The sequence below is a fragment of the Oncorhynchus clarkii genome, chromosome 2, assembly GCF_045791955.1.
Source record: "Oncorhynchus clarkii lewisi isolate Uvic-CL-2024 chromosome 2, UVic_Ocla_1.0, whole genome shotgun sequence".
NCBI classification, from domain to species: Eukaryota; Metazoa; Chordata; class Actinopteri; order Salmoniformes; family Salmonidae; genus Oncorhynchus; species Oncorhynchus clarkii.
Window position 1 is genome coordinate 83,112,998 of NC_092148.1, and position 14,455 is coordinate 83,127,452.

Below are 14,455 nucleotides of genomic sequence, written 5' to 3' on the forward strand. Positions count from 1 at the left end.
AACAATTTTGAGAGTAAACAATTTTGAGAGTAAATATATTGATCAAACTCACCTTGTCCGAGAGAGAAATGACACGGTTATGAAAATGTCACGCTAAGGTAAGTCTACACAAAACACATACTTAATTTGAAGTGTTTCTAAAATCTCATTTGGGAAAAATGAATGGTGGAAAAACAAATTGTATTACAACGCACCCACTGTGGGGCTCAATTAACTCCAAACCAATGCTGAGATGTTTAGACTCACCCTACTTAGATTGTGTGTCAAAACATTTTTGATACTGTATACACTTAATATAAATATAAACACAACATGCAACAATTTGAAAGATTTTACTGCGTTACAACTCACATAAGGAAATGAGTCAATTGAAATAAATAAATGAGGCCCTAATCTATGAATTTCACATGACTGGGAATGCAGATATGCATCTGTTTGTCACAGATACCTTAAAGAAAAAGTAGGGGCGTGGATCAGAAAACAGTATTAGCAACAGAGAAGACATCATGCAAGACCATAAGCCTACTTTAGCATGACACATCTCCTTTGCATAGAGAAGGACTGCACAATTCTCCAAAATAACGTTGAAGAGGCTTATGGTAGAGAAATTAACATTCAATTATCTAGAAACAGCTCTAGAGGACATTCCTGCAGTCAAGCATGCCAATTTCACACTCCCTCAAAACTTCAGTCATCTATGGCATTTTGTTGTGTGACAAAACTGCATATTTTAGAGTGGCCTTTTATTGTCTCCAGCACAAGGTGCACATGTGTAATGATCATGTTTAATCATCTTTTTGATATGCCACACTTGCCAGGTGGAGGGATTATCTTGGCAAAGGAGAAATGCTCACTAACAAGGATGTAAACAATTTTTTTGCACAACGTTTTTGCGAAATAAGCTTTTAGTGCATACATTTTGCGTTATATTTTTGTTCAGTGTAATTCAAATGCTAATTAATTTATGCAAATGTTAAAAGGTTATAGTAATAGACACTCTTACACACACACACACACACACACACACACTTGTGGGGCCCCTCACCTCAGAAACAATACATTTTAGTGGCCCCCCTCCTGACGACAGAGATAAAAAAAAGAAGTATTAAAGTAAAAAAAACTTGCAATTCTACACATTATGTCATGGAGTGAAGATAACATTTTGTAGTTTTACAGCTAATTTCCTGAAATGAATGATACTTGAGTGAGAGTGACTAACAAAATCAATGGGGGCCCCCTTGAGGTCAGGGCCCATGGGCAATCTAAAAAAAAAATAATGCTGACATGGCTAATTGAGTGACCGTCAGTGACTGACATAACAAGTAAATTAAAACCCCAACTGAGTTCCTAAAAATTTAAAATATAAACATTTTGGGGGCCTGGGGCCCTATGCGGCTGCTTACATACACACACACACACACCCACCACTTGTGTTACTGCAATACTTTACTAAAATGACCCTGCTACCAGTCACTTTCTTGTAATCCCTGCCTATGTAGCTCATGGGGATGTGTGAAATTTACTCCTCAGCCTAGAGTCCACACTTGCTTCAGAGAATAGCTATCTTTTCGAAATAGAAAGTAAGCTCCTGAGAATGTAAACTTGTGAGATCAGGCTTCAGTATCCTTGCACATTGAATATGTGGTACTGGCACTGACCTTGTATATGGCTTCCTCTCTTATTTCTCAAACTGCACAGGTATCCTACTTTTTGAAGTGATTGGGTTGACAATCATGCAGGCTGGCATAGCTGCAACAAACAGAACATGCACATTCTTACAACTAAACTGGTATGGCAGCTTCAAAGTCAAATAGAGTGCCCCTTTGGTCCGTCAGTTTTCCACTGGGTAGAACTCTGAAACGTTTTTATAACACCCACAATTCCTGTTCTTAAAATACTTTTGGATAATGGTCTAGACCACTGATGTATATAGCATATGAACGATGTAGACCTGGATGCGCAAACTTGACCTGAATCTGACATTGTCACCCGGGTGACCTCATGGAGCGCCCTCCATGGTCACGTGCGTCTTGAAGCTTTATACCGAACACACTCTTCACGTCACTTCGATACGAAGTGATTTTCGTACCAGGTTAGGATATCATTTTGGCAAACCCTAACTCTTTTCCTAACCCCAATCTCAGTCTCCTAACCTGTTACGAAAAAGTAACTTCGGTATCGAAGGGCCGTGAAAAGAGTGTTCCCCTTTTTACAGAAGATACTCGAGGCCATCATGTCCAACAAGGTGGAATATGCCTTCCCTGCAGGAGACGAAAGCGATGGGAGCAACGACGAGTGGGACATTGGATTTTCAAAGTCGATAAAGGTCCCCTTAATTGAGGTGAAACATATTTCCTATTTGTTTCTCCAATAATTTCGTATCTGTCATCTTGCGCTCGAGCCAGCTAAAATGCTAATGCCAGCTAGATAACTATAGTTAATGTTTAAGATGAATTGGCTAGGTATTTGTCAGCTCTGTTGAATGCGCAGTAACTTGTCAGGTTCTCGTTTGATTATGATCCAAGACAACCATTTATCTTTAGTATTTTTATTGTTTAGTTACGATACTTTTTAAAATCTAGCTAGCTAGCTATTGCGTGCATGTAACAGTGTGAGAGGAAGGTGGTAAATCCAATCCAGCAGGTGGCGACAACTATCCCAGACGGTCTGTCTTGTCTAGTAGTTTGGCCAGGCTAGCTTCATGACCTACCTACCAACCAGACAACAATCACTTTTAAAATACAACACACAGTGAAGTACTCATCATTTAATGTACCAGCATTGTGTAATTCATTTCTAACAGAAAGGCATTTCACTGTACTTGTGCATGTGACATTAAAACTTGAAACTAACAGAGCACAGATGCAGGGGTCCCAGAAGCAGAGGATAAGGTCTCCACTTTGAAAAGAGCCATCAACACCAAAGATGTCCAGCTGGTCCAGCAGCTGTTGGACAATGGCAGGTTTTGATAATGAACAGTCAATTCTACATTAGGAAATTGCCATTATGATCTGTTACAATTTTGAAATTGAAGCACCAGTTAGTTATACAGTCAGCCTTTTACTGAATATTATAATCTTTGGTTTTAGCCCTCTTGTTCAGGCAATGTTCTGTAAATGACAGTGTTTGCAACCTTTGGTACTGATCTGAGTTATTTTTTGAAATCAATTACATTGATGGAAGCTACAATCTATTAGTAGTATTAAAGCTGGTCTACCCCCTAAAAAAAATAGCGTGTATACTACCGTTCAAGAGTTGGGGGTCACTTAGAAATGTCCTTGTTTTTGATAGAAAATCACATTTTTGGAACATTTTAAAATAACATCAAATTGATCAGGAATACAGTGTAGACATTGTTAATGTTGTAATTGACTGTTGTAGCTGGAAACGGCAGATTTTTTATTTAATATCTACATTTATCAGCAACCATCACTCCTGTGTTCCAATGATGCTGGATTGGATCCTGGCCTTCGAGGCAGAGTTCTTCTGTCCAGTGTCTGTGTTCTTTTCCCCATCTAAATCTTTTATTTTTATTGGCTGAGATATGTCTGAGATATGGCTTTTTCTTTGCAACTCTGCCTAGAAGGCCAGCATCCCGGAGTCGCCTCTTCGCTGTTGACGTTGAGACGGGTGTTTTGCAGGTACTATTTAATGAAGCTGCCAGTTGAGGACTTGTGAGGTGTCTGTTTCTCAAACTAGACACTCTAATGTACTTGTCCCCTTGCTCAGTTGTGCACTGGGGTCTCCCACTCTCTATTCTGGTTAGAGACAGTTTGCGCTGTTCTGTGAAGGGAGTAGGACACAGCGTTTTATGAGGTCTTTAGTTTCTTGGCAATTTCTTGCATGGAATCGGCTTCATTTCACAGAACAAGAATAGACTGATGAGTTTCAGAAGAAAGTTCTTTGTTTCTGGCCATTTTGAACCTGTAATCAAATCCACAAATGCTGATCCTCCAGATACTCAAATAGTCTTCAGCGAGCAAGCCTTTCTAATTGACCTGGCCCGGGTATCCTGGAAGGATATTGACCTCATCCCGTCCGTAGAGGATGCCTGGTTGTTCTTTAAAAGTGCATTCCTCACCATCTTAAATAAGCATGCCCCATTGAAAAAATGTAGAACTAAGAACAGATATAGCCATTGGTTCACTCCAGACTTGACTGCCCTTGACCAGCACAAAAACATCCTGTGGTGTACTGCATTAGCATTGAGTAGCCCCCATGATATGTAACTTTTCAGGGAAGTCAGGAACCAATATACACAGTCAGTTAGGAAAGCTAAGGCTAGCTTTTTCAAACAGAAATTTGCATGCTGTACTGCTATTTTCAAAAAGTTTTGGGACACTGTAAAGTCCATGGAGAATAAGAGCACTTCCTCCTAGCTGCCCACTGCACTGAGGCTAGGAAGCACTGTCACCACCGATAAATCCACGATAATCGAGAATTTCAATAAGCATTTTTCTACGGCTTGCCATGCTTTCCACCTGCCTGCCCCTACCCGGCCAACAGCTCTGCACCCCCCGCAGCAACTTGCCCAAATCAAGATAGCTGATGTTCTGAAAGAGCTGCAAAATCTGGATCCCTACAAATCAGCTGGGCTAAACAAAACTATCTTTCTAAAGTTATCTGCCAAAATGGTTGCATTCCCTATTACTAGCCTGTTCAACCTCTTTCGTATCGCCTGAGATCCCTAAAGATTGGAAAGCTGCCGCGGTCATCCCCCTCTTCATTGGGCGAGACACTAGAACCAAACTGTTAGGCAGGGCAGGATGGATATAGGTCTATCTACAGTCTTCGAAAGCCAAGTTAACAAACATATCACCGAACATTTCGAATCCCTCCGTACCTTTTCCACTATGCAATCTGGTTTCCAAGCTGGTCATGGGTGCACCTCCGCCACGTTCACGGTCCTAAAAGATATCATAACCGCCATCGATAAAAGACAGTGCTGTGCAGCCGCCTTCATCGACCTGGCCAAGGCTTTCGACTCTGTCAATCACTGCATTCTTATCGGCAGTCTCAATAGCCTTGGTTTCTCAAATGACTGCCTCGCCTGGTTCACCAACTACTTCTCAGATAGAGTTCAGTGTGTCAAATTGGAGGGCCTGTTGTCCGGACCTATGGCAGTCTACGGGGGTGCCACAGGGTTCAATACTCAGGCCGACTTTTTTCTCTGTATATATCAATGATGTCACTCTTGCTGCTTGTGATTCTCTGATCCATCTCTACACAGACAACACCATTCTGTATACATCTGGCCCTTCTTTGGACACTGTGTTAACAAACCTCCAAACGAGCTTCAATGTTATACAACACTCCTTCCGTGATCTCCAACTGCTCTTAAATGCTAGTAAAACTAAATGCATGCCGATTGCTGCCCGTGCCCGCCTGCATAGCATCACTACTCTGGACGGTTCTGACTTAGAATATGTGGACAACTACAAATAGCTAGGTGTCTGGTTAGACTGTAAACTCTCCTTCCAGACTCACAATATGCATCTCCAATCCAAAATTAAATCTAGAATTGGCTTCCTATTTCACAACAAAGCCTCCTTCACTCATGCTGCCAAACTTACCCTCTTAAAACTGACTATTCTACCGATCCTTGACTTCGGCGACGTAATTTACAAAATAGCTTCCAACACTACTCAGACTGCATCCAATTTGCTATCACAGTGCCCTCCGTTTTGTCACAAAGCCCAATATACTACCCACCAATGCGACCTGTATGCTCTCGTTGGCTGGTCCTCCCAACATATTTGCCGCCAAACCCACTGGCTCCAGGTCATCTATAAGTCTTTGCTAGGTAAAGCTCCGCCTTATCTCAGCTCACTGGTCACCATAGTAACACCCACCTGTAGCACGCGCTCCAGCAGGTATATTTCACTGGTCATCCCCAAAGCCAACACCTCCTTTGGCCGCCTTTCCTTCCAGTTCTCTGCTGCCAATGACTAGAACGAATTGCAAAAATCACTGAAGCTGGAGTCTTATATCTCCTTCACTAACTTCAAGCATCAACTGACAGTGCAGCTTACGGATCACTGTACCTGTACACAGCCCATCTGTAAATAGCACATCCAACTACCTCATCCCCGTATTGTTTTATTTATATATATATATATTGCTGTTTTGCACCCTGGTATCTCTACTTGCACATTGTCATCGGCAAATGTATCACTCCAGTGTTAATGCTAAATTGTAATTATTTCGCCACTATGGCCTATTTATTGCCTAAACTCCCTAATCTTACTACATTTGCACACACTGTACGTAGATTTTTCTATTGTGGTATTGACTGTACGTTTGTTTATCCCATGTGTAACTCTGTTTTTTTTTTTTTGTCACACTGCTGTGCTTTATCTTGGTCAGGTTGCAGTTGTAAATGAGAACTTGTTCTCAACTGGCCTACCTGGTTAAATAAAGGTAAAATAAAAGTCTAAAGAAGGCACGGTTTTATTGCTTCTTTAATTAGAACAACAGTTTTCAGCTGTGCTAACATAATTGCCAAAGTGTTTTCTAATGATCAATTAGCCTTTTTAAATTATACATTTCGAGTAGCTAACACAACGTGCCACTGGAACACATGAGTGGTGGTTGCTGATAATGGACCTCTGTAGATATTCCATTAAAAAAATCTGCCGTTTCCAGCTACAATAGTCATTTACAACATTAACAATGTCTACACTGTATTTCTTATCAATTTGGTGTTATTTTAAATGGACAAAAATGTGCTTTTTAAAAAATAAGAACATTTCTAAGGGACCCCAAACTTTTGAGTGTGTGTGTGTATATGTATATGTGTGTGTGTGTGTGTTCATATTTTTAGGGGGTAGATAAGCTTTAATATTGCAGATTGTAGCTTCTATCAATATAATTGTCTGTGTCATTTCCAATCCCCCGTATGTATGTATAAAATAAAATCCTTTATTATTTTCCCCTAACTCTACCACCCTTCTCTAATTGGAGTAAACTAATGGACAACAACACTTAGGCCTCTACTTCCAGCTTATACATACTATATACATTTTACCCATCTGTGGTCTTTAACTGTGTATGGACTGGTTTAACCTTTCTAATCCCTGCCTTGTTAGGCCTGGATGTGGAGACCAGGCTGGGGTTTGAGTGGACACCGCTGATGTGTGCTGTGCACATGGCTCACTATGACATCGCCAAGCTGCTGCTGGACAGAGGGGCCAGTGCTAACTTCAGCAGAGGTAAGAAAGACCTGTCATATTATGTTAGCTGTATTCAATACCATGCCCTCACCAGCACTCATGTTGACAACGTCCTGGTGCACTACAGGTGTGATGTGTTGCATTGTAGTTGAACAAAGTGCTGCCTTATTCTAACACAAGTTAATAGACCTAAATGTTGAATCATTCCGCCAGGGAGTTATTTTTGGGACTTCATGGCTTTTCAGGGTTTCATAGACAGGTGTGTGATCTAGAATTTGACTCATTGCTGCCAGACTCTTTCACATCATCCAGTTTATGCAAGTCTCTGCTTGTAGAAGAGACTCTCTGCTCTACCCACCTCTGTAGAGACTGAGAGCAATAAAGAGAATGCTCCCGCTGACTACATCAGCCCGTCAGAACTAGGACAGATGGCGGGATACTGAAACAGAACACCCACAATGGACAAGGAAAGGAAGGAATTCTGTGATATCGAACGACACAAGCCTTATCTTCCCATCCTCCGACGTGCCACTTCAGCTTTCCTTGATGAAGCACACACACACACTGCACTCGAAGCACACACATGCACACCAACGCACACACGGTGATACAGAGTGACCCCCCCCCCTCCACTTCTCACACCTTCTTTCAATTTCCACACGTGTCCCGGCCAAAGACTGGAGAGCGAATTAGAAGCCTCGCTACATAGTTCATCTGCCATTACTTAATATCTATGACGTTAAAGAGGAACCGTCGAAAAACATGCTGCTAATCCGCCGGTGTTTTCAGTTTACAGCTTTGACTGTTTCATTCCTCTTGTCTTTCTCTCTATCTCTCGTGGAGAAATTGAATGTATCTGTTGTATTGGTGATCTTGGAAAGGGAGACTAGAGTTTAAGTCATGGATAGACTGGGGACAGTGCTACCACATTTGGATGTTACAGGTGTCTTGGTCTGTGTGTATGTTATTCCAGTCAGTACATACGACAGGGATGTGTGTGTGTGTGTGTGTGTGTGTGTGTGTGTGTGTGTGTGTGTGTGTGTGTGTGTGTGTGTGTGTGTGTGTTTACACACACCGTGGCGGCGTCTGTTGCCAGAGGCTTTGAAAGGAAACAATTAAACGGGAGAGCGGCGGTCACTTCCTATTTTGTGTTTCTCCAAGAGAGAGAGAAAGAGAGGGGGAGGAATGCAGGAGTGATTGATAAAGCTGGTACACAGAGCGTGGTGCTGTCGTCATAGCACTAGGCCAACCCCAGACTTTTATTTATTTTCCCCGGTCCACTGCAGACGCAAACCGTCAGTCTGGTTGCAACTGCCCTCAATGATTGCTCCCACCTAAAACATACTCACAGACACGTACACTCCACACACGCACACAGTCAGTCCATGCCGAAACAGGAATTCAGCAGATTGCCATCACTCTCGTGTTCCGAGTCTGAGATGTCAAGACAATGCCACTGAAGTCAACACCACAGTTCCCGAGTTAAGATAAAAGGATATCGATCACATCATTGTTCACAGGGCCAATTTCAAAATTATACTTATTATGCTGCCTCATCCTGCACTGTCTGGTTTCTTATTATTGCAATGACTATTGATTGAATGTCTAATGTGATGTTTTATCCATTGACATTGGTTTTGTTGTCATTGAATTGTGTCTAGTTAAATGATAGTCATGAGATTATGCATGGGACTGAATATTCTGCCCCAGTACTAATGCTCTTTGTGTGTTACATAGACCAGTACACTGTACTGATGGCTGCATGCACAGCTTCTGCCAGTGAGGACAAGATCGTCCAGTGTGTGGAGCTGCTCTTGTCCAGAAACGCTGATCCCAACACATTCACCAGGTGAGAGAGACGGTGTATGTGCCTGTCTTTGTCTGTCTGTCATGTTTTGAGTATCTCTGTGTGGATTTTCATGTCATTTCATCATAAGACATAGTACATTTTATACTCTGCAGCACAGGGACTGATATGGGCTCCAGAGTGGCTCAGCGGTCTAAGGCACTGCATCTCAGTGCAAGAGGCGTCACAACAGTCCATGGTTCGAATCCAGGCTGTATCACATCCGGCCGTGATTGAGAGCCCCATAGGGGCAGTGCACAATTGGCCCAGCGTCGTCTGGGTTTGGCCAGGGTAGGCCGTCATTGTAAATACGATTTTTTTTCTTAACTGACTTGCCTAGTTAAAAAGGTTTAAATAAAAAATGTAACAATATAATATAGCCTCTGATGGCCAAGCTTGTGAAACACTACTACAGTATGCATTTCCTTTTAGCCACAGGACCACACTGTTATGTTGGCATGGCATAATAGACGTGAACAGCAACATGTTATTACATTCATTAAGGGTTAGAGTTCCCATTCATCCACTGTTTTATTCATTTAGACATGATTTACTGTGATGGAATGTACCAGGACTGAAGCAGTGTTTCCTGTTGCCTGGCACCATGTCTTGACCCTGGCTTTGACCACCTTGTGACATTCTCCTGTGCTGTCCAGTGTCCCTGTTCACCACTATACCACTTGGAGTACAGTGTGTGTTTGTCTCAGTACAGTGTGTGTTGGTCTGCATTTATCTTTTGTGTGGAATGCCCTGTTATGGCATTTGCATGCACACATACCCAGATCCCCTTCAGACAGACAATAAACACTTACAGAGCAGGGGGGGAGAAGGACTAAACAAGAGTAAGAGAAGCCCTCCTCCACACCACCTAAACACACTGTACTGCCTGATGCTGCCCAGACACAGAGGGAGGGAGGTAGAGCAGGCAGGGAGAGAGCAGGCAGGGAGGGAGGGAGAGCAGGCAGGGAGGGAGGATTCTGGAACCACTTACACGTTGTCATTATCGCTGGACATTTCTCATGGCAAGTCAAGGAGAAAGCTCCGAACTTAGCCTTCTCCCCTCCACCTCCATTGCCCTTCGCCCACCCCTCACAAACTCTCCGCCACCCTTGTCTTATGCCGTTGCCCGTGCCACACACAACCCCATCCCTCCTACACACACATACACCGTCCTGAAAGCGAGCGAGAGCAGGCGGTAGGAAATTGATTGTTTCCTCTCCAGACAAAATATTTGAAGAACGGTAACGAGAGACAGAAGGGATGTGGACGAGAAGAAAGGGGGGAAGAAAGGAGTTACAACAACAGGAGGGGAAGAAAGAGGATCAGGGGTTCTTGTGGGTAGAGAGCTATGGCCTTAACCTCTGAGTATTTGACCAGCAATTCACACCAGATGCATTTCTTTCCCTCAGCATCATAAACAAATGAACATTTAAAGATGGTGTGTTTGTTCAGGAGAAAGATGTGGGGTCCACTCTCTCAACCTACAGCAGGGATTATCAACTACATCATTTTTTTTCTTGAGTGGATGGTCAGGGGCCGGAACATAATTTCAGATAATTTGTAGACTGCAAATTGACTGCAAGAAGCCCAAACATATATAATATTGGACTAAAACACAACCTTTTCAAATCTTGCTTGCATTTATATATAATGCGTGGGAATACTTTGGAACAGATTTCCAAAATACTAATAATTTGGAGCTGATTTTCTTATTTTTTTAATATATGTTTATCATTTTTAAATATATGTATATATTTTGCTCAGAACTTAGGAGGGCCATATAAAATCAGTTTGGGAACCGTGGCCTACAATAACCTGGATCATTGGATGGTGCAGCAAAGTGAGGTCCTTTTGCATACACAATATTACATACACTGAGTATTATAGGTCGCCCGATTAATCGGAATGGCCGATTAATTAGGGCCGATTTCAAGTTTTCATAACAATCGGAAATCGATATTTTTGGCGCCGATTTTTATTTATTTAATTTTTTTGACCTTTAACTAGACAAGTCAGTTAAGAACACATTCTTATTTTCAATGACGGCCTAGTTAAATAAAAAAAAATTAAAAAAACCTGTCTGGAACCAAATGGGTTATACCTGAAACAAAAAAGGGTTGGGTTAACTGCCTTGTTCAGGGGCAGAATGACAGATTTTCACCTTGTCAGCTCAGGGGATCCAATCTTGCAACCGTACAGTTAACTAGTCCAACGCTCTAACCATTGCACTCCACGAGGAGCTTGCCTGTTACGCGAATGTAGTAGAAGCCAAGGTAAATTGCTAGCTAGCTTTAAACTTACCTTATAAAAAAACAATCAATCATAATCACTAGTTATAACTACTAATCCAGTTTAGCAGGCAATATTAACCAGGTGAAATTGTGTCATTTCTCTTGCGTTCATTGCACGCAGAGTAAGGGTATATGCAACAGTTTGGGCTGCCTGGCTCATTGCGAACTAATTTGCCAGAATTGTACATAATTATGACATAATATTGAAGGTTGTGCAATGTAACAAGAATATTTAGACTTAGGGATGCCACCCGTTAGATAAAATACAGAACGGTTCCGTATTTCACTGAAATAATAAACGTTTGTTTTCGAAATTATAGTTTCCGGGTTCGACCATATTAATGACCAAAGGCTCGTATTTCTGTGTGTTATTATGTTATAATTTAGTCTGATTTGATAGAGCAGTCTGACTGAGCAGCTTTCGTCCGTTTTGCCAGCAGCTCTTCGCAAGCACAGCTCTGTGTTTGACTTCAAGCCTATCAGCCTAATGGCTGGTGTAACCAATGTGAAATGGCTAGCTAGTTAGCTGGGTGTGCGCTAATAGCGTTCCAATCGTCACTTGCTCTGAGACTTGGAGTAGTTGTTCCCATTGCTCTGCAAGGGCTGCGGCTTTTGTGGAGCGATGGGTAACGCTGCTTCGAGGGTGGCTGATGTCGATGTGTTCCTGGTTCGAGCCCAGGTAGGGGCGAGGAGAGGGACGGAAGCTATACTGTTACACTGGCAATACTATATTTCCTGTAAGACCATCCAATAGTCAAAGTATATGAAATACAAATGGTATAGAGAGAAATAGTCCTATAAATACTATATTAACTACAACCTAAAAACCTCTTGCCTTGGAATATTGAAGTCTCATGTTAAAAGGAACCACCAACTTAGATATGTTCTCATGTTCTGAGCAAGGAACTTAAACATTAGCTTTTTTACATGGCACACATACATGGCACATACATGGCACATAGTGCATATGGGCACATATTACTTTCTTCTCCAACATTTTGTTTTTGCATTATTTAAACCAAATTGAACATGTTTCATTATTTATTTGAGGCTAAATTGATTAAGATTAAGTTCAAATAAGTGTTCATTCAGTATTGTTGTAATTGTCATTATTACAAACACATTTTTAAAAATCGGCCGATTTAATCGGTATCGACTTTTTTGGTCCTCCAAAAATCGTGTATCGGTATCGGCGTTGAAAAATCATCAGTCGACCTCTACTGAGTATACCACACATTAGAAACACCTTCCTAATATTGAGTTATACCCCGTTTTTACCTCAGAACAGCCTCAATTTGTCAGGGCATGGACTCTACAAGGTGTCGAAAGTGTTCCACAGGGATGCTGGCCCTGTTGACTCCAATGCTTCCCACAGTTGTGTCAAGTTGGCTGGATGTCATTTGGGTGGTGGACCATTCTTGATACACACAGGAAACTGTTGAGTGTCAAAAATCCAGCAGCGTTAGTTCTTGACACAAACCAGTGCGTCTGGCACCTACTACCATGCCCCATTCAAAGGCACTTAAATCTTTTGTCTTTGCCATTCACCCTCAATGGCACAAATAAATACACAATCTCTCAAGCCTTAAAAGTCCTTCTGTAACCTGTCTCCTCCCCTTCGTGTGTGTGTGTGTGTGTGTGTGTGTGTGTGTGTGTGTGTGTCATCAATAGGGGATCATCGGTTTCACCTGGTCAGTCTATAAATGGAAAGAGCAGGTGTTATGATCACATCTCTGGTTTATCCTCTGCGTCCTCTACGGTGTCTGTCCTCTGCGTCCTCTACGGTGTCTGTCCTCTGCGTCCTCTACGGTGTCTGTCCTCTGGCTTTTGAATAACAGGTGAAAAAGTCAAGCATTTTCCTCCAGCCTATAGACCTATCAGTTGGATAAGAGCTGGAAATCAGTTTCAACTAAACCTTTGATGAGATGAGGACTGTTTGGGATGCAGGATGAGAGTAGGCAGCCTGTGTGTGGTGTGGTCATCCTCTCCAGAGGTTATGAACAGGATATGTACTGATTATAACCTGTCACAATGGTTTCATAGGAAGGGGAGTTTGATCGTTTTATCTGGTAAGGTTGTTTTATCTCTCGAGGCCATTGTTCTCAGAGTTGTGACGTCAGAGTTGTGTTTGCTCAAAACCGTCTACGTATCGATTCTCTGCTCATTTGGAACTGGTGATGAAAAACGCATACAGTACAAACACACACCACCCTTCACTCTCTGGCTGCACCCCACCGTGAGCCAATGACCTTGTCACTGGTTTGCCACTGAGACCAATACCTTAGGCCAAACCTGTTTTTCCCGTCTCTTGTGCTCAGAGGAAGGAAAAATGGAATACCTGGAATGTGTTAGGATGATAGATTACTACGCCCCGACTCACCTAGTTCTAGATGTCACCAATACACACAGATTTACAAACTCTCTCTCTCTCTCTCACACACACATCCTCCCTCTGTGTCCCTGGGAAATGTCACTTTTTGTGATGAATGGCCACAGGCCATTCCCACACCTCTGGATTGATGCAGTTTCTCACCCTCTGTTCTGTCAGTGTCGGGTGATTTAAAGTTGAATTGTGTCAGTGGTTGACACTTGCCGGTTTGTTGCTCAACACAATAGGATGGGTAACCAATGGCATGGGCTGCCTCACTCTTTCCCCAAAAATATAGTGTTTTGGGTGTTCCCCAATGATAGAAGGCAGATTAGCAACAACTGACCTAGAGCAGGGTTTCTCAAACTCTGTCCCGCCCCCCTGGGTGCACGTTTTGGTTTCTGCCCTAGCACCACACAGCTAATTCAAATAACCAATTCAAGCTTTGATTATTTGAATCAGCTGTGTAGTGCTAGGGCAGAAACCAAAACGTGCACCCAGGGGGGCCCCAGGACAGAGTTTGGGACTGACCTAGAAGACTGCTTGTTTGGGCCAAACAGTGTGGTGAACCACTAAGTAATACAGTACTTGCAGTAATTGTTTAACTTAGACTACTTACTGTAAGTTACAATATGTTTTATGTCACCCTAGAGGTGTCAAAGCCAAGCGCTGCTTTGTGGAAAATGTTCTCCCTTACAGCATGTTTCCATAGAGAATGTAACCTGGGCAGGTCTGCTGTAGCTGGTCACTCAAGAGTTGAGGGCTTGGTGTCTGTCTC

The 14,455-nt window shown here is 42.4% G+C and overlaps 1 protein-coding gene across 1 annotated transcript in view; it reads left to right on the top strand.

Moving 5' to 3' along the window:
* Positions 1–2,015: 2,015 nt before the first annotated feature.
* LOC139382871 (ankyrin repeat, SAM and basic leucine zipper domain containing 1) overlaps positions 2,016–14,455 on the top strand; it is a 37,252-nt gene continuing 24,812 nt past the window's right edge. The window contains exons 1-5 of the mRNA XM_071127117.1: positions 2,016–2,092; positions 2,197–2,341; positions 2,856–2,958; positions 7,089–7,211; positions 8,910–9,021. Coding sequence (XP_070983218.1) covers positions 2,016–2,092; positions 2,197–2,341; positions 2,856–2,958; positions 7,089–7,211; positions 8,910–9,021 — 560 coding nt within the window. The remainder of the gene's footprint in view (positions 2,093–2,196; positions 2,342–2,855; positions 2,959–7,088; positions 7,212–8,909; positions 9,022–14,455) is intronic.